Source organism: Drosophila biarmipes, chromosome 3R (genome assembly GCF_025231255.1).
Source record: "Drosophila biarmipes strain raj3 chromosome 3R, RU_DBia_V1.1, whole genome shotgun sequence".
NCBI classification, from domain to species: Eukaryota; Metazoa; Arthropoda; class Insecta; order Diptera; family Drosophilidae; genus Drosophila; species Drosophila biarmipes.
The window spans coordinates 30,128,520-30,147,364 of NC_066616.1; the positions used below are offsets into that span (position 1 = coordinate 30,128,520).

An 18,845-nucleotide genomic window follows, 5' to 3' on the forward strand; every position below is an offset into this window, starting at 1 on the left:
GGTGACTCCAGCTCCCCTCGAAATTTGAGTTCCGCTCCCCCCCGCTCATTGCCACCTGCATGGTCTTTGGGCCAAATTAACGCAAGCGACCAACTTTGTTGCCCTCGCTTTGGGCCAAAAAACAATGGAGTCCTCCTCGTCGGCAGCGGCTGAAACTGTCTCAAGCACATTTCAATTTGCGCTTACCGAGGCGAAACAAAGTTGCCTGCATGCGGACAAATGTCAAAATATTTAGTTGTACAACGAAACTTGCAGCCTTCTCCCTGCGAGAAATTGAAAAGAAATATTGGTTAACCCGTGGGACCGAAAGCAAATGCCCCGATTCCGCCAGCATGGCTAAAAAGTTTTCGCGCTGCGAATTATTTTCGAATAAAATGCTGGCTGTGTGTGTTGCATTGCATTGTTTGCCTGCGAATTTCGGTGAGTGTTGCCATGTTTGCTGGGCCACCGCAGCTGTCAGCCGGCGAGATTGAAAGCGGCGAGGTATTTGCGAATATTTCCATAAAAACAGCGGTTTGTATTTGCTCTTCCACGAGGCCCTAGCTAGAAGTGGATTTAATCTGGAATGGGTTTTGAAGCACTTAAATTAAAACAAACAAGCCTAAAAGCGGGCTACGATTTTTTGCAACATGGCTGATTTTAGCTCAATGGGGCGTATGCGCAATATCTATAGAGTCCTGAGCTTAACAATAAAATTATTTGATTAATGCATTTTTATTAACACAAATAAGGAGCTTACATTTACTTTATTTTTTTCTATATTTTATTGCAAATATTTTATACTATTTATTATTTAAAGGGGGGTTATTTACTCCATTTAAGTGGAAATATTTATATTTTTTCTAGAAAACTAACTTAAATGAATATTGAATATTTTTCTTTAAAGAAAATGAAGTTAAAGTACTTTAATCTCCGAATTACTCCGCTAAAAATGGCTTCCCTTAAAACATCACCCTAAAAGTGTGCTACATTTTGCATCTGCCTTACCAGCAGACAACGGGGCGTATACGTCTGCGCGAGTTCCTAACTACTTTCGAAGCCTTGAACTTGTGACTTGGAACTATCATTAACGAATTTACACACCCTAAGTAAGTGCTACAACTATTTGAGTCAGTGATTTAGAGCACTCAATGTTAAAAAGTAAAATGCTTTAAGTGAAGTCGTATAAATGTCCCGCGCAAATGTAATTTATATACGTATGCTTGCACTTTATAATTCCCCCCTTTGAGGGTCCTTTTTGAAGGGTGTCTGCCCTGCGTCCTTTAGCCAAAGTCAAAGCCTTTCGGCTTTGTGGAAAAAATGCTGATATCTCTGGGCGTCAAAAGGGAGCTTTGCTCGGGCGACACTTGTGAGTGCCGTGAATGTCGTTTTAATAATTTATTTTGTGCGCACAGCGGGCTGCTCATTAACACAGAAACACTTATGTGTGTGTGTGTGTGTGCTGGTGTTGCCCCACACACGCTCACGCACAGGACACGCACTTGGCAGGATCCTCGTCGTCGATTCGGTCGGCTGACAGCTGCATATCACCTTAATTACAGGCAGCAGTCTGGGCGCAGTCAGACGGCAAATGGCAGACAAGCTAACAGCGTTTATGGTGGCCCAAATTGCCAGGACCCCGGATCCTTTGCCACCCCTCGAATCTCTGGCATATTGTCGCTGTCGTTACGCTTTAGCGATTCGCCACTGTACCAAACGCACACGCCGAGCAACGGATTCAGTTTGCACTCGACTGCTGATAAGCGTGCGATTCCTGCAGGGCCAAAGGACTGAGAGACAGACACACACATCCTCGTGGCCATGAATACATGCACCGTTGAGTTGCGTTTATATCGGGGCTTATGTTACGTCTAAGTGAAATTTAAGGACTCCACTCAACAACGTACCAAATCCCCAGTATAGTTCGGTTTCGGGCCATGTGTGCGCTAGCGTTTCGCATGATGAGTTTGCCTTCCACGGAAGCAGGAAGCCATCAAGGAGCACACACCTGCTCACACCCCTCAAAAGGGGTGCACAATCATAGTCAATGAGTGTCGTCAGCTGGCAGGACACACAGATCAGGAATAAAGGCAGCTTCCACCTGCAACAGGACGTTGCCACTTACACAAACCACAAGCGCCCGAGGGCGGGGGCTCGACATAATAACCACCAGTGACGGGAAGCCCGAAGGTTGGTGTACCTGTATAAAGGCCTTGGTTTTTGGCTAATATACTTCGGTACATTTTGGGATTTTAACCAGCACGTTGATATTTCTATCTTCTAAAATAGGGGGAACTTAATAACACAGAAGTCTTTACGGTTTATGAATCAGTTAAACAGGGTCTAAAAGTATGAAATATAATATGTTAAATCAGGTTATTATTTCACAGCAAATTTTAAGACACTTCTTTTAAAACTATTTGTTTAAAACTGTTTCTAAAAACGACAAATTTCGTTTAAAAGTTATAAATAAGGACATTTTCTAGGGGAAAGAAGAAGAACCAAAAATATTTCAAATATATATGGTATATGAAAAGAATACATACCTTATCACTTGTCTTACCTAGTTTTGTACCAGCAGGTGTACCATTTCGTTACCTCCATCTAGTTTTCCCATCACTGAGAGACACCCATATTAGGCTGGTTTACAATGAGAGGACTTGCCATAGAACCAGGCCCAGACCGGGCCATTGTGCCACCACTTCATTTCGATTCTAATAACTCCAATTACAAATGGCGGATGGGATAAAACCATTGTGCATATGCCTGGGATCGGGGATTCGGAGAGTGGGGATTCCATGAGTGCGGAAAACGGGTGCGGTTTCGTTTCACTTGCCGTACGGCAATATGAGTGGGCGGCGCTGTGGGTGGCCCAACTTGTTGCTGGACTTTATGACATGCCAGCCGCTTTATCCAGGCTATTATTTCAGGGATTTTATGTGAAAGGACAACGCACGAATGCGCAGCCAGTGGCCGGGATTTCGATGGCGAAAACGAGTAAGAGAGCCCCGCAGAACGGAAAGGTTCGGTTCCGCATCGTGGAAATGGCCCAATCCTGCAATTAGGCTGCAAATGAGTTTTCCAGTTCACATTGGGAATTTGTCAGCAAAACAAATTTTATTCCTCTACATGGATACTTAAGAGCTAGTTAGTTCGTGATATGGGAGTGGAAGGATCTTCTTTTTCGATGTGGTTGGCTAGGAAACGTTACCGTGGGACTTTCACTAGGGGACACTTTACTTCACGCGGAAGCGGCGCAGAGTGGGTGGCAAGTAATCCTGGCCGGAGAGCACATTGGCGGGCAGGTACTCCGAGCTGGGAGCAGCGGCAGGAGCAACAGCTGGGGCAACTGGAGCCGAGCTGGCGGGGATCGAGGCAGCCGGTTGGGCGGGGGAGGAGGCAAAGTTCAAGACTGGAGCACGACCCTCGTTGGAGATGCGGGACACTCCGGGCAGCTGGTTGTACTGGTTCTGGATGGCCAGCTGGGCATTAGCCGCATCCTCGGGAGTCCTGTACTTGACGAAGTGCACCTCGGGCTTGTTGGTGGAGCTGGACTTCAGGGCGTTCAGCTGCTTGGCCAGGTTTGACACGTCGGACTGCTTGGTCAGCACATAGATGGCGGTCTCCTGCTGGGCGGACTGCTTGGCCAGCTGGAGGGCAGCCTGCTCGAAGCCCTGGTTCTCGGGAGCACGGATGAACACAACGCGCAGGTTCTTCTTCAGGGAGTTGGCGATCTGCTGGTTGCTGGCACCCTCGTCGTACTGCTCCTCGGGGGCGGCATAGCTGTAGAACTCCTTCTGGAACTCCTCCACCAGGGGTGCAATCTGAGGAGCCACCTGAGGGGCTTGGATGGGCGACAGGAGGGGCGCCTCAATGGGCTGGGAGAGCACGGCCTCGCCGCTCTGCACGGGCTGCAGCAGCTGCTGCTGGGGGAGTTCTGCGATCAACTGACCACCAGATCCGGGCAAGAAGGACAGACCCTCGTCGGCATGGGCCACCGGCTGGTAGTTGTAGCCCAGCTTATCGGCGCTGCAACTGGCGGCCAACAGACAGAAGACCTATAAGGCAAAGAAGACTTCAGTATTTTCTTGATGAGACCCAATCCCCTGGCGACTTACGATAAAAGCGCGCATGTTGAAGACTGGGAGCTGCGTTCAATTGGAGCTGACAGGAGGAACTAATGCTGGATGTCAAACCCCGTCCGGCTTTTATAGTTGGCCACAGGGCATCTGCATGCACCCCTCCCACGAAAAGGCCCCTATGTTTCTCGACTAACTAAGAGAGAGATCCACTGTTTAGGAACGACCTTGCCGTTGATTTGATTTCGATGCTATTCGATCGTCATTAAAATGCCCCGCCGTTTAAATATGCAAGCGTATGCCCCGACCTGTAGGCCTATCGCCGCTCCACGATCGTTTGTCTTGGCTTTTGATTTAAATGCACTCGGCCAGGGCTATAAATATGCATGGGACCTGTATCAGGGACTGCGATTGCGAGGGGACGCCACATTATCTAATTGATTTGTGTTGGCTGCGACAGGCCATAAAAATCCCATCTGGATGGATGCTGCTGCGGCAGCCACTGTGTTGAAACGCTTGGAAAGTAAACGGCTACTGGCTTTGGCGATAATATCTGGCGGTCGGCCAGTTGGTGCTCCGGTTTTCAGTTCGCCAGCCAGCCTAAGCCGTTAATTATAATTTTCATAATTTTCCACAAGCTCGCGCTTTTCACTGGGCACGGGGTCGAAAACGTCAATCTCTTTCGACGGTTCAGTTAATGAAGTTCTTTAACTAATTTAAACTTTTTCGGCGTCGTTTGATGGCCAAGGCGAAATAAGAATTTAAATTGTGGAATAGCAGCTGTGTGGGTCGATGGGTCGCCAAAAAATTATATCACAAAGAAATTCCTAATTACAATTTTCCTTGGAAATTATTTAAGCTGTGTTGGGGAAGGCATCTTTTGTGAAAGCGATAACTTTTCAAGATGAGTATATTTTTTATAAAGAAGTCAGTTCTACCATCGAGTCAGAGATATAATCAAAACACTTACATTATTATATGTTATCTTTAAATAGCCTCATGATAAAAAGTCAAGATCCCTTAAGTAAAATTCCATTGCTTAATATTTTTTAATATTTTTATTATGTGTTGGTTTACAAAGTATTTTTTTAAAAGCCTATAAATGTAATGAAAATATACAAATAATTTTAGTTATACCAATAACTTCATGTAAGTTGCATAAGTGCTTCAATAACACCTTCAAGAGAATCTGCGCAGAGCTGGGGACTCCCCTTGGCCGCTTTTCCTGGGATTAGCCATGCAGATGACTCCGGCATTTGGCCACTCATGCTGGCTATTAGCCGACCCGGCTGCATAGCAAAACTCTTACCAAAGTTGGCTGGGCCAAGAACAACAAAAGCAGGCAAAGCAGGCGAAGCAGCGCCAAAACTGCGCCTAATTTGGAAATGGCAGGCCAAACAAGCCAAGAGCCCCGAAAACGAAGAAAAGATTGGAAAACACGCAAACTTGGCAGCTGCCACAGCTGCTGGATGGAATCCGAGACTTGGACCTTGGACACACCTGTCCCGAAATTGCAGCAAGTCATGAGCTGCCTCCGGCCAGGATTCAGGATTAAAGCGCCTGGTTCCGAGATACCGCGAAATAAAAAGGGAGGGATTTTTTCGGGTATGGAATGTTGGAGCGGCAGCTTTGACGTGACTGGCAAAGTTTTTTGGCAGGCACCGCTAACGAGCCGAGCGGAGCTCGTCCTCCGCAGGATCCCAGGATCTCATGTTGCTCAAAAATGCTTAAACTAAAACTTGCTCAACAGATTTGCACTGGTGTAGCTGGTGTGTGGGAGGCGTGGCCCTTTTACAACTGCACTTCGCCGTGTCATATGGCACTGGGTGTAGTGTAAGTGTGTGTTTGACCTTTGACACTAAAACAATTTGCAAAGCGAAATGATGTCAGCCCCAGTGTCCGTGTCCGCGTCCGCGTCCGCGTCCGTGTCCTGTCTGTTCCGCACTCCCCCCGCTCCGGCATAGTGGCGTAATTTAGTTGAAACATTCTTAAAGTACCGCCTGTCGTGAAATTCTCAGTTCTGGTGGGTTAGGGCTTGGGTCTCCGAGGGAGCGGGCGACAAACTCCCAGCGCAGCTCATTAAAAAGTTTTTCAGCGACATCCTCGCCGGCGACATTTGCTTGAGAAAACATTCGCTGGGCTTCCCTGGCGGTCGGAGTCGGTTACCAACACCTTAATGATTATCCACGAGATACTTTGAAGATAATCCACAAATTGTGTGAGGGCGGGGGGGCCACTGGGGGAAACGCAGAAGTAAAATGTTATGCTCTTAGGCTGAGTAATTAATTATTCATAATAGCAAGGCCATAGATAAACAGGCACCTTCTTCGCCAGAACAACTAAATGTTTTTTGATTGAAATTTAAATTAAATTTGTTTACAAGAATTCCGCTTTCGTTGCGTTGAGTTATTTATGAATCATAAATTATGAGCAGCTCGCTCTATAAATTACTGGGCAAGTGGAATCGAAAAAAATGTCTTTCATTAATGATTAATTTTATAACAGCATTAATGGAACTAATTATTTTAAAATAGCCACGCTATCAACACTGGCAATTGATAATTATTGTATTTCAACTGCTGCTATCGATTGCTTTAGCCAACAGGGAAACGCTTTTGTTATTGCCATTTAAAATTGCGGATTTGCGAATAAAATTTACTTGATTTAACCAATCAAATCAAGCTACCATCCATATATGAAAAGTTTTCACAAACTGGTGAATATATTTATTGATTAAATATAAAGGAACAGTTCAATTGATTTGCCTACTTAATTTACCTAACCTTTAAGCAATCTTTGGCTCTAGCCTATAGTACTTAAGATAACTAACGTCTTTTTCCGGGTGGCAAATACTCCCGGAATAAGGCCTGAAGTTGGGCCGTTTCCAATTCAGTGGCCTGCTCATGAGTCTCGTAATCGGGACTATCTTTGGGACGTATCTTGAAGATCACTGGCGTCTCCGTTGACTGAGGCTTTAGCTGCACAACATCGGCTTTTTCTATGGCATGATTGATAGTATTGCCCGGCAGTCTATCGTAATCGCTTCTCAGAGCACTCAGAGCCCTGGTTACATCCGCTGGAGTTCTGTACTTCACAAAGTGCACCGAGGGCTTCTCCGTGGCCTGCTGTTGGATCAAGGCCTGCTGCTTGGCCAGAGCATCTGCATCCGTCTGCCGGTGGAGCACAAAGATGTCCAGTGGATTGTTAACCGCCAGTTGCTTGGCGGTGAGGGAAAAGAGGTTCGTTTCCGGTGTCCTGATGAACACCACCTGCTGCGGCGGGGAGAGCACCTGGGCCAACTGTCTGGCCGATTGCCAGGGAGTCGGGTCCTGATCCTCCTCTGGAGCGTCGTAGGTAAAGTACTCAGTGGCTAGCTTTCCTCCATGTATCACTTGATTTTCAGCTGGTAGATAAACATCTGCCAAGCCATGGCTCACTCCAAAGAAGAACCCAAGTAACTACAGGAAAATCACTCAGTTAACCTCAGATTAACCTCCAGTTAAGATGCTTAGCTTACCAACAAGGAGTGCGCGGCTCTGAAACTCCGCTGCGGCACCGGATTTTTTGCCATTTTTACCGCTCGACGGGCTGCTCGGTTATAATCCAGTCCCAGCAACAAAACCATCCTTATATACGACACAAACAAATAGATGTTCGAAAGTGAGCTGACTTCTCGGCCGCGTCGTCTCTCGTTATGATTATATTTTATTTCTTTTTTTTTGCATTTGCTTATGTTTTCAGGCATCTCTTAAACAGATTTCTGCAAACGTTTGCTCTGGTTTTGTGCTGCTCCGATTATCCATGTTAATGTCGTTCAATTTTGAAATGCAAATTTTATCCGGGGGTTTGCAAGAGCTCAACAGACCCCCAATCAAAAGGCGAATTCCACACGAAAACAGTCGTATGGTTGTGCGTTTGACCCGTTGTGCCCGGCTTGAACTTGAATTTAATTCGCATAAAATTTACAAATGAGCTCCCAATTTGAATAAGTTATAAAATATTTTCATATGTGCTGGCCAATGGGGCCCCGCGTCCCATTGTTGTCGCCTGTCATAGGCGAAGCCATTTGTTTTGGCTACCTTATGGCAATGTTTAAAACCCTGAGGCTTACACCTCCGCAGCTCTACTTTCACTCGACCTGGTATTTTTACGGCCGACGTTTTATGGCTACCGATTTGTTAATTTACACGTCATTTCGATGGTCTTTTTTTGCGGGTTCCCCTCAGCGTCTAGGCCCAAAATCTGTGATAAGCAGCTTACCGAAATTAACAACTCCAGCTGAAGAAAAAATAAGACAGGTGGCCGTATTCATTGATAGATCTTGAGCTTTATTTGCAGCTATAACTAGTTACCCCTCGGGCAGTCTTATGGTAGTCTAATTTAATGTCTTAATTAAATAGTTAGAGCCTCACTCGTTTTCCTGGGTTTGGAGAGGGAAAAACCATGCGACTTCCTCGCCTGTGTCGCTCATTGGCTCGGAAATCATTACGTCTTGATCTGGCGGAGCGGTACTCCCCTTGAATACTATTATAACTATCCGAAAGATCTTGCTGCGCCTCGGGAACAGGTGGCAGATCTATGTTTCCTATGGAAGAAGCTCCAGCTGAGGAGCCTGCGGCATTGTAGCCCTGGGAAATGGAGGAGTAACTGGGCAAGGGCGGCAGATAACCCGATTGGGGTTGGTAGGTGGATTGTTGGACAGACTGCGGGTAACCCACTTGCGAAGCGGGATACTCTCCAGCTTGAGATTCCTCCCCATACTGAGGCTGCTGCTCGGGGTAATAACCCAATGACGAAGCCTTCGAGGCCTGTGTAATGGCAGATCCTCCGCCGTATTGAGCCTGTATATACTGTTGGGCCTGGGCAGCCTCCTCCTCCGTTCTGTACTTCACAAAATGAACCTGTGGCTTGTGTTTCCTTTGGCTCTTCAGGGCACTTATTTCACTGGCCAGCTCATGGGCATCCGTTTGCTTATTCAAAACATAAATGGCCGTCTTATCCTCAGTAGTTTGCTTGGCCAGGGCACTAAGAGCACCCACCACAGCCTTGTTTTCGGGGGCCTTGATGAACACCACCTGAAGGTTCTTCTGCCCAAGAGATGCCAGCTTGGATTCCACCAAGTTCGCCTCTTCTGCGGAATCATAGGGGGCCTCAAAGGCATAGAAGTGCTTGTGGAAGTCGGCATTCTCCTGGTAGTGTTTGCCTGGAGTACTGTGATACCTTTCCTCAGGCAAAGTAGCTTCATTTCCATAGCTATTCACGGGTGATCCATAACTATTCTGCTGGTACTGGTAGCCCAGTTCCGCAGAGCAGCCAGCCAATAAAGCGAGAAACTAGGAGAGATTTTATTAGCTTAAAACCTGGTTCAATTCCTGACCTAACTCACCAGTATTCCCAGCATGATATTACCGCGGCGAAGAGCAAAAAATATTTGTCGGACAATCCCGAGCAGACAAAGCGTTTTATAAGTTTCTTTGCCCTCCAAAGTGGCTTGCCAAAGATCGCCAAATTGGGATACCCTCCTGGCTTATAAGGTAAATAGTTCAATGTCGTTACCAGCAAAAGTTTTACAAAACTGGCGAGATTCCCCCGAAGAAATTACGAAACTCTTTTATATTAACAATATTTTATTGTGGAGACATCTCGAAATTCGAAAGATTTACAAACTAGGCAACATGGGTGTTGTAGGAATCGCAGATGGGGGTCACATGGGTCAGTCTGAGCTCATGTTTGTAGCTAACCTATTGGCGGAAACGGAGGACCGAAGCGGGCAGGTAGGAGCTGCCAGGAGCCGAGGGAGCAGCCACCTGGTGGGCAGCCGGCTGGGAGGCGAAGTTCAGAACGGGAGCAACTCCTCCGTTCTGGATGGTGGAGGAGCCGCCCAGCTGATCGTACTGCGACTGGATGGCCTGCTGGGCGTTCACTGCATCCTGGTTGGTCCTGTACTTGACGAAGTGCACCTCGGGCTTGTTGTTGTTGTTGTTGCGGATGGCATTCAACTTGTTGCTGAGATCCCCGATGTCGGCCTGCTTGTTCAGGACATAGATGGCGGTCTCCTGCTGGCCAGCCTGCTTGGCCAGGGCCACGGCGGCGTTCTCCAGGCCAGTGTTCTCGGGTCCCTTGATGAAGATCACGCGGAGAGCCCGGTTCAGGGAGCCGGAGACCTGCTCGGAGGCAGCTGGTTCGTTGAAGTCTCCTTCGTCGGCGGTGTAGGTGAAGAACTCCTTCTGAAGCTCAGCCTGGGGAGCAGCGTAGCTGGTGGCCACCGGGGCGGAGGGAGCAGCTTCGGGAGCAGCAGCGGGCACATAGGTCTCTGCGGGGGCATCCTGGCTAGCAGCCACCGCAGGAGCGGCGTAGCTGGCGCCGGAAGGAGCGAAGGATGTGGCAATGGGAGCCGAGGCAGCAGGCTGGTAGTTGTAGCCACTCCTGGCACTCACGGCAACAACGAGGCAAAGGGCCTAAGAGGGATTCAATGGATTATTGGAGATCCTTGATTGGCAGATCCTTAGGTATGCAGTGTACTCACAATAAGGACGCGCATCTTGATGATTTTTTTGTGTAGGTGGATGACTCCGCTTGGTTAGCTGGATCGAAGGCAAGTATGTTGAACTCCTCGACGCCCACGACTTTTATGCGAAATCACTGCAGTTTGCAACTCTTTTCTTTTAGTTGTTTTACCATCATTTGGTTTTTTAATTGCTTGTCTTTGATTTTGCACCTCGTTTCGAGCATCGAGCTCCCTCATCAGCCGATCTCCAGTTTGGCCAATTCCCCTTCGCTTTTTGTCACCGACGTTTGGCCCCTGTTATCTGCTTACTTTTGGCCATAAGCTAAGTCTGTTTTTTCAGTCTTTTCTGCTTAATCATCGGGTAAGCATAATTTTCTATGATTTTTCTAAACAAACTTCGACGAGTCTGCTGCTTATGCTAATCAGCCGTATAGTGGGTGCTCTTGAAAGAGCTGTCGTTGACCACTTTGGCTCTTTGTTATTGGCCATTCATCCGGCCACTCTGTTATCACTCATACATTATGTATTTCGTATGCCGTCTTGGTTCCGTCTTGCAGTTGCCATAAATTTGGGCGCTAATAGTTTGTCTAACCTTTTACTTCACGCAGATTAACATTTTAATTATGATAAAAAATTTTCGTCGATTGTTTTGGCGCTGGGATGGCCAACATTCCCCCCACAAAACATGTAAATTTTTATTGATTTCCACTTGTATTCCATTTTGGCGCCAGCGCTTTGGAATTTTTATGGCCACTCGGGGCGTGTAATAAACGCCGAGCTGGGCAATTTCTCACCCGACGGCTGCGGAGTGAGTGGATCCATCAAAAATCGCTGGCCCAGTTCCCACAGCCAGGACAGAAATAGTCGCGATTAGGGTAAAAAAAGAATTGTATTTGAGGGGTTCGTTCGACAAATCAATAGATAACACAACAAGTCAACAAGGGGAGCAGCTAGTAGCCACATGGCACATCCTACTTGCGGAAACGCAGGCGACGCAGCACCGAGGAGGGCAGGTAGGAGTTCTCGGGGATCTGGGCCTGGGCCTGGCGGACTGGGCCGGCGGAGGCGAAGTTCAGGGCGTTGGCCACGCCGCCGTTGATGGCCTGGGAGGAGCCTCCCAGCTGGTCGTACTGCGACTGGATGGCGCGCTGGGCGTTGGCGGCGTCCTCGGGAGTCCTGTACTTGACGAAGTGCACCTCGGGCTTGTTGTTCGAGTTGCTGCGGATGGCGTTCAGCTTCTGGGCGAGCTCTCCGATGTCGGCCTGCTTGTTCAGGACATAGATGGCGGTCTCCTGCTGGGCAGCCTGCTTGGCCAGGGCCAGGGCGGCGTTCTCCAGGCCACGGTTCTCGGGTCCCTTGATGAAGACCACGCGCAGACCCTTGTTCACGGAGCTGGCAACGCGTTCCAGGGCTTGGGGCTCATCGAAGTCCTCCTCGTTGGCGGTGTAGGTGAAGAACTCCTTCTCGAGCTCGGCCTGGGGAGCGGGGGCGTTGTAGGAGACGGGGGCGCTCAAACCAGCAGATCCCAGGGAGGAGCCCAGGCCAGATCCAAGGGAGGATCCCAGTCCAGAGGATCCCAGATCGAAGGAGCCGCCGCCCAGACCGCTGTCCAGGCTGCCGAAGTTGCTGCTGCCGCCGAGGCCGCCGAGGCCGCCCAAGGAGCCACTGCCGCCTCCCAGGCTGAGGGAACCGCCACCAAGGGAAGCAGATCCGCCACCCAGGCTCAGGGAGCCACTGCCGCCACCCAGGCTGAGGGAACCGCCTCCCAAGGAGCCGGAACCGCCGCCCAGGCTCAGGGAGCCGCTGCCAGGAGCGAAGGACAGTCCCGAGGAGGAGTGGCCCACTGGCTTGTAGTTGTAGCCCAGCTTGTCGGCGGAGGCGAGGGCCACGAGGCACAGGACGATGAAGGCGCGCATCTCTGGGCTGGAGGTTCTGGTTGGAGCTCTGAAGTCGAAGTCGGAAGTCAGAATGATGTCGAGCTGAGCCGCCGGGCCATTTATATAGTACGGCCTGCTCGATGAGGCCGGGGCGTCAATCAGAACAGCCAGATGTCAGCGTGCTGGAGATCGCGATAAGGTTCGCATTGTCAGCGGGGCCTAACCTGTTTTTCAGTTTTTCTGTGCGAGCATCTCAGCATCTCAGCATTTCTGTTTCTGTTTCTGTTGCTGTTTTTCTTTTTCCACTTGGCGGCTTTTGAAATTGGCTTTTGGTTTTTGGCCAGAAGCTGCGGCGTTGGCGGCGGCGTTGATTAAAATTTGATGAACTTGCAGCTTTCGGACAAACAAAATTTTTATGCAAATCAGGGCGACAAAGGGCTGGGGCTCCAAATTGCCCGACTATGCAGTAGCCACATTCTTTTGTTCGCCCATTTTGTTATGCAAATCGAGGCTGGGGTCTGATTGAAAGTAAGCCTCCCTGGCCCTCTGCTTTTCGGGCTAATTTCCCAGCTTAATAATTTTAAATTGCTCCAGCCATTGTCAACCGATTTCGGATGTCCAATGTCCGATGTCCCGTGCCTCATGCAATTTGTCAAGTTCGGAGTGCCGTCTTAATTCCGAGCCGCGAAGTGCGTGGGTTTGCTGGGCAGCCAAGTAGCCGAGATGGCCGATAAGCCATATGTTATACACCAGATTATTCGGATTATCATAAAACATCGGCGGGGCAGAGAAAACATCTTAGGTTTCCGCTCATTTGCAATTTTCACAAACAGCTTAGACGCCCGGACTCATAATTCAAAGCACGGCGAACCCGTTTTGCGAATACCAAAGCTCGGAAATATATTTCGAGCCTAGGAATGTTAGTCCCAGAAGATCCGCTAGCCAAGTTGACAATTTACATTAACAAACAAATTTATTTCGTCTTAAAATCTCAGCAATAACAAAGGAATTCCTAGCAGGAACTTAGCACCTAGAACCTCAGGCGGCGCAGAATGTTGGCGGGCAGGTAGGTGCTGCCAGGAGTGGCAGGTGGCACATACGAGGAGACGGGGGCGGTGGCCTCCGGCAGGAACTGGGCGGGCGCTGGGCTGCTGGCCGCCTGGGCGGGAGCGGGCTGGGAGGCGAAGTTCAGGGTGGAGGCCACGCCGCCGTCCTGCGACTGGGAGGATCCGCCCAGCTGGTCGTACTGACCCTGGATGGCGCGCTGGGCGTTGGCCGCATCCTCGGGAGTCCTGTACTTGACGAAGTGCACCTCGGGCTTGTTGTTGTTGTTGTTGCGGATGGAGTTCAGCTTGTTGGCCAGGTCACCGATGTCGGCCTGCTTGTTCAGGACGTAGATGGCGGTCTCCTGCTGGGCAGCCTGCTTGGCCAGAGCCAGGGCGGCGTCCTCCAGACCACGGTTCTCGGGTCCCTTGATGAAGACCACTCGGAGGGCCTTGTTGACGGCGTTGGACACCTGGTCGGAGGCAGCGGGATCGTAGAAGTCGCCCTCGTCGGCGGTGTAGGTGAAGAACTCCTTCTCCAGCTGGGCCTGGGGAGCAGCGTAGTTGGGGGCAGCGACCGATTGGGATCCCTCCAGGGAGTCGGCAATGGACGAGGGACCGGCGGCAAAGGAAGAGGGTCCAGCGGCAAAGGAAGAAGGACCAGCGGCAAAGGACGAGGGACCGGCGGCGAAGGATCCACTTGGTGCCGAGAAGGCAGGTGCATCACTGCTGGCCGCTCCCGAGGGCTGGAAGCTCAATCCCGAGGCGGAGTGGGCCACCGGCTGGTAGTTGTAGCCCAGCTTGTCGGCTCTGGCCAGAACGGCGAGGCACAGGCAAAGGACGGCGGAGAACTGACGCATGTTGAGTGGGTGAGGTGGCTGTGGAATTTGATGCCAGTGTCAGATGATTCTTTGGCTTTTATGCAGCTGAAAGCCACGGCTATGCAAAGCGCTCTGCATAAAGCGGTCTAATTATGGCTAGAAACCCACCCAGATCGGGCAGAACCACCCCAAAAGCCGGTAAAATATGCAGGCCAAGCGGGCGGCTGCTGCACCGTGTGAGGTCAACTCTGCGGCTCGGAAGGAAGAGGCAGGTACGGCGAGCCATGTATGAGCCGGCGCCATAAAACTCATATTAAATTCAATATGCTGCCTTAATCAATAATTCGCGTATTCTTCTGCGCCGTGGACCAACCTTGCCAATTTGGTATTTTTTCATGTAGCTCTATCGGTTGAAATCAATAAAAATGTGGCAATAAAAAAGCGCTGCGGAGCATCGTAAACCCCATTTGGGGCAATTTTGGTTAGGTGCCTTGTTACTTGGCCCATGGATATGGCTGTGCGTCGGCATCTGAATCGGAAATCTGGAGGGGCTGATGAGAAGTGTCGCCCAAATCGGTCGGAGAGCAAACAAAACGTTTGACAGGCCGTTTCACATGCAAATGAGGCGCGCCTAGCCGCGTTTTCTGCTGCCAAAAATAAATATTTTAACGATTCGCCAAATTATTATTGCCTTATTCAGCGGCTTTGTCTCGGTTTTTAACGTTCGCTGCTTTATGCAAATGTTGCGGGTGGAGGCGACCTTCCGTCCGCCGGAAGTTGGGTTCCAGCCTCATCGCTAAATATAGCCGCCATCTTGTTCGGTTACTATATCAAATTGATTGCCTAGGCCGATCGCTAATTAACAACTGCACTGCCTCGCCTTGTCAGCGCCGAATCAGATAATTCGATAATTGGTCTCCTAATAAATTACTTGGCGCCATCTGACTTGGCAATCCGAAGCGGACACTCCGAACCCCTTAAACCGAGACTGGCCAATTCTGGCTAGCTGCTCATTTGCATGCCGCTTTTCGCAGAGTCGAAAAATCGCCAAAAATATTTGCAACCTCAGCAGCAGCGTGACGAATCATAAAAATATATAATATAAAGAAACCGCATTTTAATCTCTTATTTATGCATTTTTAAGGCAAATTCGAACTCTTCATAATTCATATGGCCGCATAATGCAGCCGAAGAACTGAATCTTGCACCTATAAAAGCCGAGTTATCGGCGAGATAAGTCAGTAACCAATCACCGTTGCAATCCAAACAATCACCATGCGATCCTTCCTCGTCCTCTGCCTCGTGGCCATCGCCTCCGCCGACAAGCTGGGCTACAACTACCAGCCGGTGGCCCACTCCGCCTCGGGATTGAGCTTCCAGCCCTCGGGAGCGGCCAGCAGTGATGCACCTGCCTTCTCGGCACCAAGTGGATCCTTCGCCGCCGGTCCCTCGTCCTTTGCCGCCGGTCCCTCGTCCTTTGCCGCTGGTCCCTCATCCTTTGCCGCTGGACCCTCATCCATTGCCGACTCCCTGGAGGGATCCCAGTCGGTGGCTGCCCCCAACTACGCTGCTCCCCAGGCCCAGCTGGAGAAGGAGTTCTTCACCTACACCGCCGACGAGGGCGACTTCTACGATCCCGCTGCCTCCGACCAGGTGTCCAACGCCGTCAACAAGGCCCTCCGAGTGGTCTTCATCAAGGGACCCGAGAACCGTGGTCTGGAGGACGCCGCCCTGGCTCTGGCCAAGCAGGCTGCCCAGCAGGAGACCGCCATCTACGTCCTGAACAAGCAGGCCGACATCGGTGACCTGGCCAACAAGCTGAACTCCATCCGCAACAACAACAACAACAAGCCCGAGGTGCACTTCGTCAAGTACAGGACCCCCGAGGATGCGGCCAACGCCCAGCGCGCCATCCAGGGTCAGTACGACCAGCTGGGCGGATCCTCCCAGTCGCAGGACGGCGGCGTGGCCTCCACCCTGAACTTCGCCTCCCAGCCAGCTCCCAAGGAGAGCGTGGCTGCCAGCGCTCCTGGACCCAGCTATCTGCCCGCCAACATCTTCCGCCGTTTCCGTCTCTAAGTGATGAAAGCCAGTTGTTTGAATTGATTTGTTGCCTAGTTATCATGTTGCTTTATTCTATAAATAAATCGAAAACTTAAAAGTAATCCTAAGTGATGGCATTTTTAATTATCTCCTCCTTTATTCTTAGTACTATTTTAACAATTAATTAATTTGATTAAGAAGCGAATAGCAAATTTTGTTATCATTTCAAGCTGGCAATGCTTAGTATTCGATTCTCAATTATTTTATGTATGATTATGATTATTCTTTGATTTATTTCATGGGTGCAATCTATTGATTTTTTTTACATATCTCAAATGAAGTTTCTTTACTTTTAAACAAGAGTACAAATTTCTATAGGAGAAAATAAATTTCTATAGTATAGAAAAAGATGTATGTGCCATTGCAAAAAAATAAATTTATCGCCTTAAAGAACTCTCTTTAATATTTTACTGATTCGTATATTATTATTTCTTAATGGCCAGACAGGAAAGAGTATCAAAATATGCTTGACGTCAGCTTAAAAACTATGAATATTGATATATAGATTGAAAAACCTTCAGCTTCATCTGAATTAACATTTAAAGTTTCTATGGTACCTATTACTTTCTTAGATCTTAAAAATTTATCAGAAATACTTTTTCAAAGATACCCATGTCTGTTTCAAGGAAAGATATTCCCTCTTTTAAGAATATAAAAATTTCAATCTGCCAATTCCTAATCCCATACTTATAATTTTAACACCTCCACCGGGAGACCATTTGTATACTGACGCAATCTGGCGTTTTTGGCGCTTATATAGGGGATCTTCGTGGAATTCCCAGGCCATTTTAAACAGGTTCCCCAGAGTTCAAAGCGATCTTCCGACATTCCTCTTGACTTTGAACCCGAAACTAAAAAGTTGACTAAATTCTAGACCCACTTTCGATGGCGATGGCGAAAAGGCGACAAACAGAGAAGCCGAGAAATCATAAACTATCAATGGAATCAGCATACGAGTATGCATAGATTAAGTTTTTAACGATTCGTAGGCGGAACTCCAAGAATGCATCACATTGTGCTTGGCTTTAACGACCGCCAGAACATTTATGGACGGGCTCTTACTTTTTTTCGAAACGGGTTTAATAGTTTTGCAGCATTTTCCCCCAATCGAAGTCCGGGGCAGTTTTAGCCCGGTCAAAAATAGATGGCGGCGCCAGGAACCGGTTGGGAATTTGGCCTTTGCAATTGGGCAGAAAGTCTGGGGTCGAGAGTGTTAGGATAGTTTTGCATAATCATTTCATAAGCGCACCGCTTTGCATAAAAAACTAGTTGAGTTATGGAGCAACCCGACGGGAATGGTGTCGCTTATTGTTCTAAGTCGGTTCTAACTACGCCGAAGTGGGTATAAAAGCCGCCGGCCCCAGTCTCAGGATTCAGTCTTGGCCTTTGCCTGTTCAGCACACCTAGCCCAAAAACCCAATCACCTTAACCATGCGTTTCCTGATCGCCTTCTGCCTGATCGGCGCCGCCTGTGCCCAGTACAACTACGGAGCGGGATTCTCTGGAGCCGCCTCCGATAATGTGCCCAGCTACTCCGGTGGCAGCAGCGGTTTCGGTGGTGGCGACTCCTACGACGGAGCGGCCAGCAGCCCGGACTACTCGGTGTCCAGCGAGCTGAACAAGGAGTACTACACCTTCGAGGCCGACGAGAGCCAGTTCGACGATCCCCTGGCCGCCCAGAAGATCGCCGGCTCCGTGAACAAGGGTCTGCGCGTCGTCTTCATCAAGGGACCCGAGAACCGTGGCCTGGAGAACGCCGCCCTGGCCCTGGCCAAGCAGGCTGCCGAGCAGAGGACCGCCATCTATGTCCTGAACAAGCAGACCGACATCGGAGATCTGGCCAACAAGTTCAACGCCGCCCGCCAGAACGCCAACCAGCGCCCGGAGGTGCACTTCGTCAAGTACAGGACGCCCGAGGATGCGGCCAATGCCCAGCGCGCCATCCAGTCGCAGTACGACAACCTGGGAGGATCCAGCCAGTCCTTCAACGGTGGTGTGGCCAACGCCATCAACTTCGCCTCCCAGGGAGCTGCCCCCGTGCGCCGTGGCAACAACTACTCTCCTCCTGCCGCCGCCACCAGCAACTCCTACCTGCCCGCCAACATCCTGCGTCGCCTGCGCATCCGTTAAGGACCAAAAATGAAGCTGACAGTTGTTAAATGTGTTCTAGAAGTGTAATTGAATAAAAACGAAACCGAAAACCGATATAAACCAAAAGCTTTGTCTTTTTAATACAAACGCGAATTCTTCAGGAAGGGGGCGAACATTACAGTGGTTATTAAATTATCGTTTCTGATCAGAAATTCGCCAAAATTTAATTGTGCAATCTGGAATCTATTACTTTATACCTTGTTAATTTATCAAAATTTTTTATATTTTTAGAAAGTTAAAATTTGCAAAACCTATTCCTTTCCAATGATTTTATCACCTCCGAA

At 49.2% G+C, this 18,845-nt stretch overlaps 8 protein-coding genes across 8 annotated transcripts; 2 read left to right on the forward strand and 6 right to left on the reverse strand.

Moving 5' to 3' along the window:
• Window positions 1–3,077: 3,077 nt before the first annotated feature.
• On the reverse strand, window positions 3,078–4,201 carry LOC108025078 (uncharacterized). The gene is made up of 2 exons (XM_017095336.2): window positions 4,098–4,201; window positions 3,078–4,037 (listed from the first exon to the last, which is right to left on the reverse strand). The coding sequence occupies exons 1-2, from the start codon at window positions 4,110–4,112 to the stop codon at window positions 3,216–3,218; spliced, it is 837 nt and encodes a 278-aa protein (XP_016950825.1). The 5' UTR covers window positions 4,113–4,201; the 3' UTR covers window positions 3,078–3,215.
• Window positions 4,202–6,883: 2,682 nt separating this feature from the next.
• On the reverse strand, window positions 6,884–7,629 carry LOC108025166 (uncharacterized). The gene is made up of 2 exons (XM_017095444.2): window positions 7,576–7,629; window positions 6,884–7,516 (listed from the first exon to the last, which is right to left on the reverse strand). The coding sequence occupies exons 1-2, from the start codon at window positions 7,627–7,629 to the stop codon at window positions 6,884–6,886; spliced, it is 687 nt and encodes a 228-aa protein (XP_016950933.1).
• An 829-nt stretch (window positions 7,630–8,458) lies between these two features.
• Window positions 8,459–9,735, reverse strand: LOC108025025 (uncharacterized). The gene is made up of 3 exons (XM_017095280.3): window positions 9,722–9,735; window positions 9,445–9,580; window positions 8,459–9,391 (listed from the first exon to the last, which is right to left on the reverse strand). The coding sequence occupies exons 1-3, from the start codon at window positions 9,733–9,735 to the stop codon at window positions 8,459–8,461; spliced, it is 1,083 nt and encodes a 360-aa protein (XP_016950769.3).
• Window positions 9,736–9,799: 64 nt separating this feature from the next.
• On the reverse strand, window positions 9,800–10,671 carry LOC108025520 (uncharacterized). The gene is made up of 2 exons (XM_017096041.3): window positions 10,585–10,671; window positions 9,800–10,516 (listed from the first exon to the last, which is right to left on the reverse strand). The coding sequence occupies exons 1-2, from the start codon at window positions 10,597–10,599 to the stop codon at window positions 9,800–9,802; spliced, it is 732 nt and encodes a 243-aa protein (XP_016951530.1). The 5' UTR covers window positions 10,600–10,671.
• A 765-nt stretch (window positions 10,672–11,436) lies between these two features.
• Window positions 11,437–12,521, reverse strand: LOC108025519 (keratin, type I cytoskeletal 9). The gene has a single exon (XM_017096040.3). It carries the CDS (start codon window positions 12,480–12,482, stop codon window positions 11,538–11,540), a length of 945 nt encoding a protein of 314 aa, XP_016951529.1. The 5' UTR covers window positions 12,483–12,521; the 3' UTR covers window positions 11,437–11,537.
• A 952-nt stretch (window positions 12,522–13,473) lies between these two features.
• LOC108025316 (uncharacterized) lies at window positions 13,474–14,346 on the reverse strand. Its single transcript, XM_017095726.2, has one exon. The coding sequence runs from the start codon at window positions 14,344–14,346 to the stop codon at window positions 13,474–13,476; it is 873 nt and encodes a 290-aa protein (XP_016951215.1).
• A 1,236-nt stretch (window positions 14,347–15,582) lies between these two features.
• On the forward strand, window positions 15,583–16,386 carry LOC108025317 (uncharacterized). The gene has a single exon (XM_017095727.2). The coding sequence runs from the start codon at window positions 15,583–15,585 to the stop codon at window positions 16,384–16,386; it is 804 nt and encodes a 267-aa protein (XP_016951216.1).
• A 1,455-nt stretch (window positions 16,387–17,841) lies between these two features.
• Window positions 17,842–18,616, forward strand: LOC108025318 (uncharacterized). The gene has a single exon (XM_017095728.2). It carries the CDS (start codon window positions 17,842–17,844, stop codon window positions 18,538–18,540), a length of 699 nt encoding a protein of 232 aa, XP_016951217.1. The 3' UTR covers window positions 18,541–18,616.
• The last annotated feature ends 229 nt before the right edge of the window (window positions 18,617–18,845 follow it).

Excerpts from the sequence above, each read along its gene's own strand:
- LOC108025166 (XM_017095444.2), bottom strand. The coding sequence starts at position 7,629 with ATGGCAAAAAATCCGGTGCCGCAGCGGAGTTTCAGAGCCGCGCACTCC. Across the intron at positions 7,517-7,575 it reads GAGCCGCGCACTCCTTGTTG|TTACTTGGGTTCTTCTTTGG; the intron begins GTAAGCTAAGCA and ends ATTTTCCTGTAG.
- LOC108025025 (XM_017095280.3), bottom strand. Across the intron at positions 9,392-9,444 it reads ATATCATGCTGGGAATACTG|TTTCTCGCTTTATTGGCTGG; the intron begins GTGAGTTAGGTC and ends AATCTCTCCTAG.
- LOC108025519 (XM_017096040.3), bottom strand. The coding sequence starts at position 12,482 with ATGCGCGCCTTCATCGTCCTGTGCCTCGTGGCCCTCGCCTCCGCCGAC.
- LOC108025316 (XM_017095726.2), bottom strand. The coding sequence starts at position 14,346 with ATGCGTCAGTTCTCCGCCGTCCTTTGCCTGTGCCTCGCCGTTCTGGCC.
- LOC108025317 (XM_017095727.2), top strand. The coding sequence starts at position 15,583 with ATGCGATCCTTCCTCGTCCTCTGCCTCGTGGCCATCGCCTCCGCCGAC.
- LOC108025318 (XM_017095728.2), top strand. The coding sequence starts at position 17,842 with ATGCGTTTCCTGATCGCCTTCTGCCTGATCGGCGCCGCCTGTGCCCAG.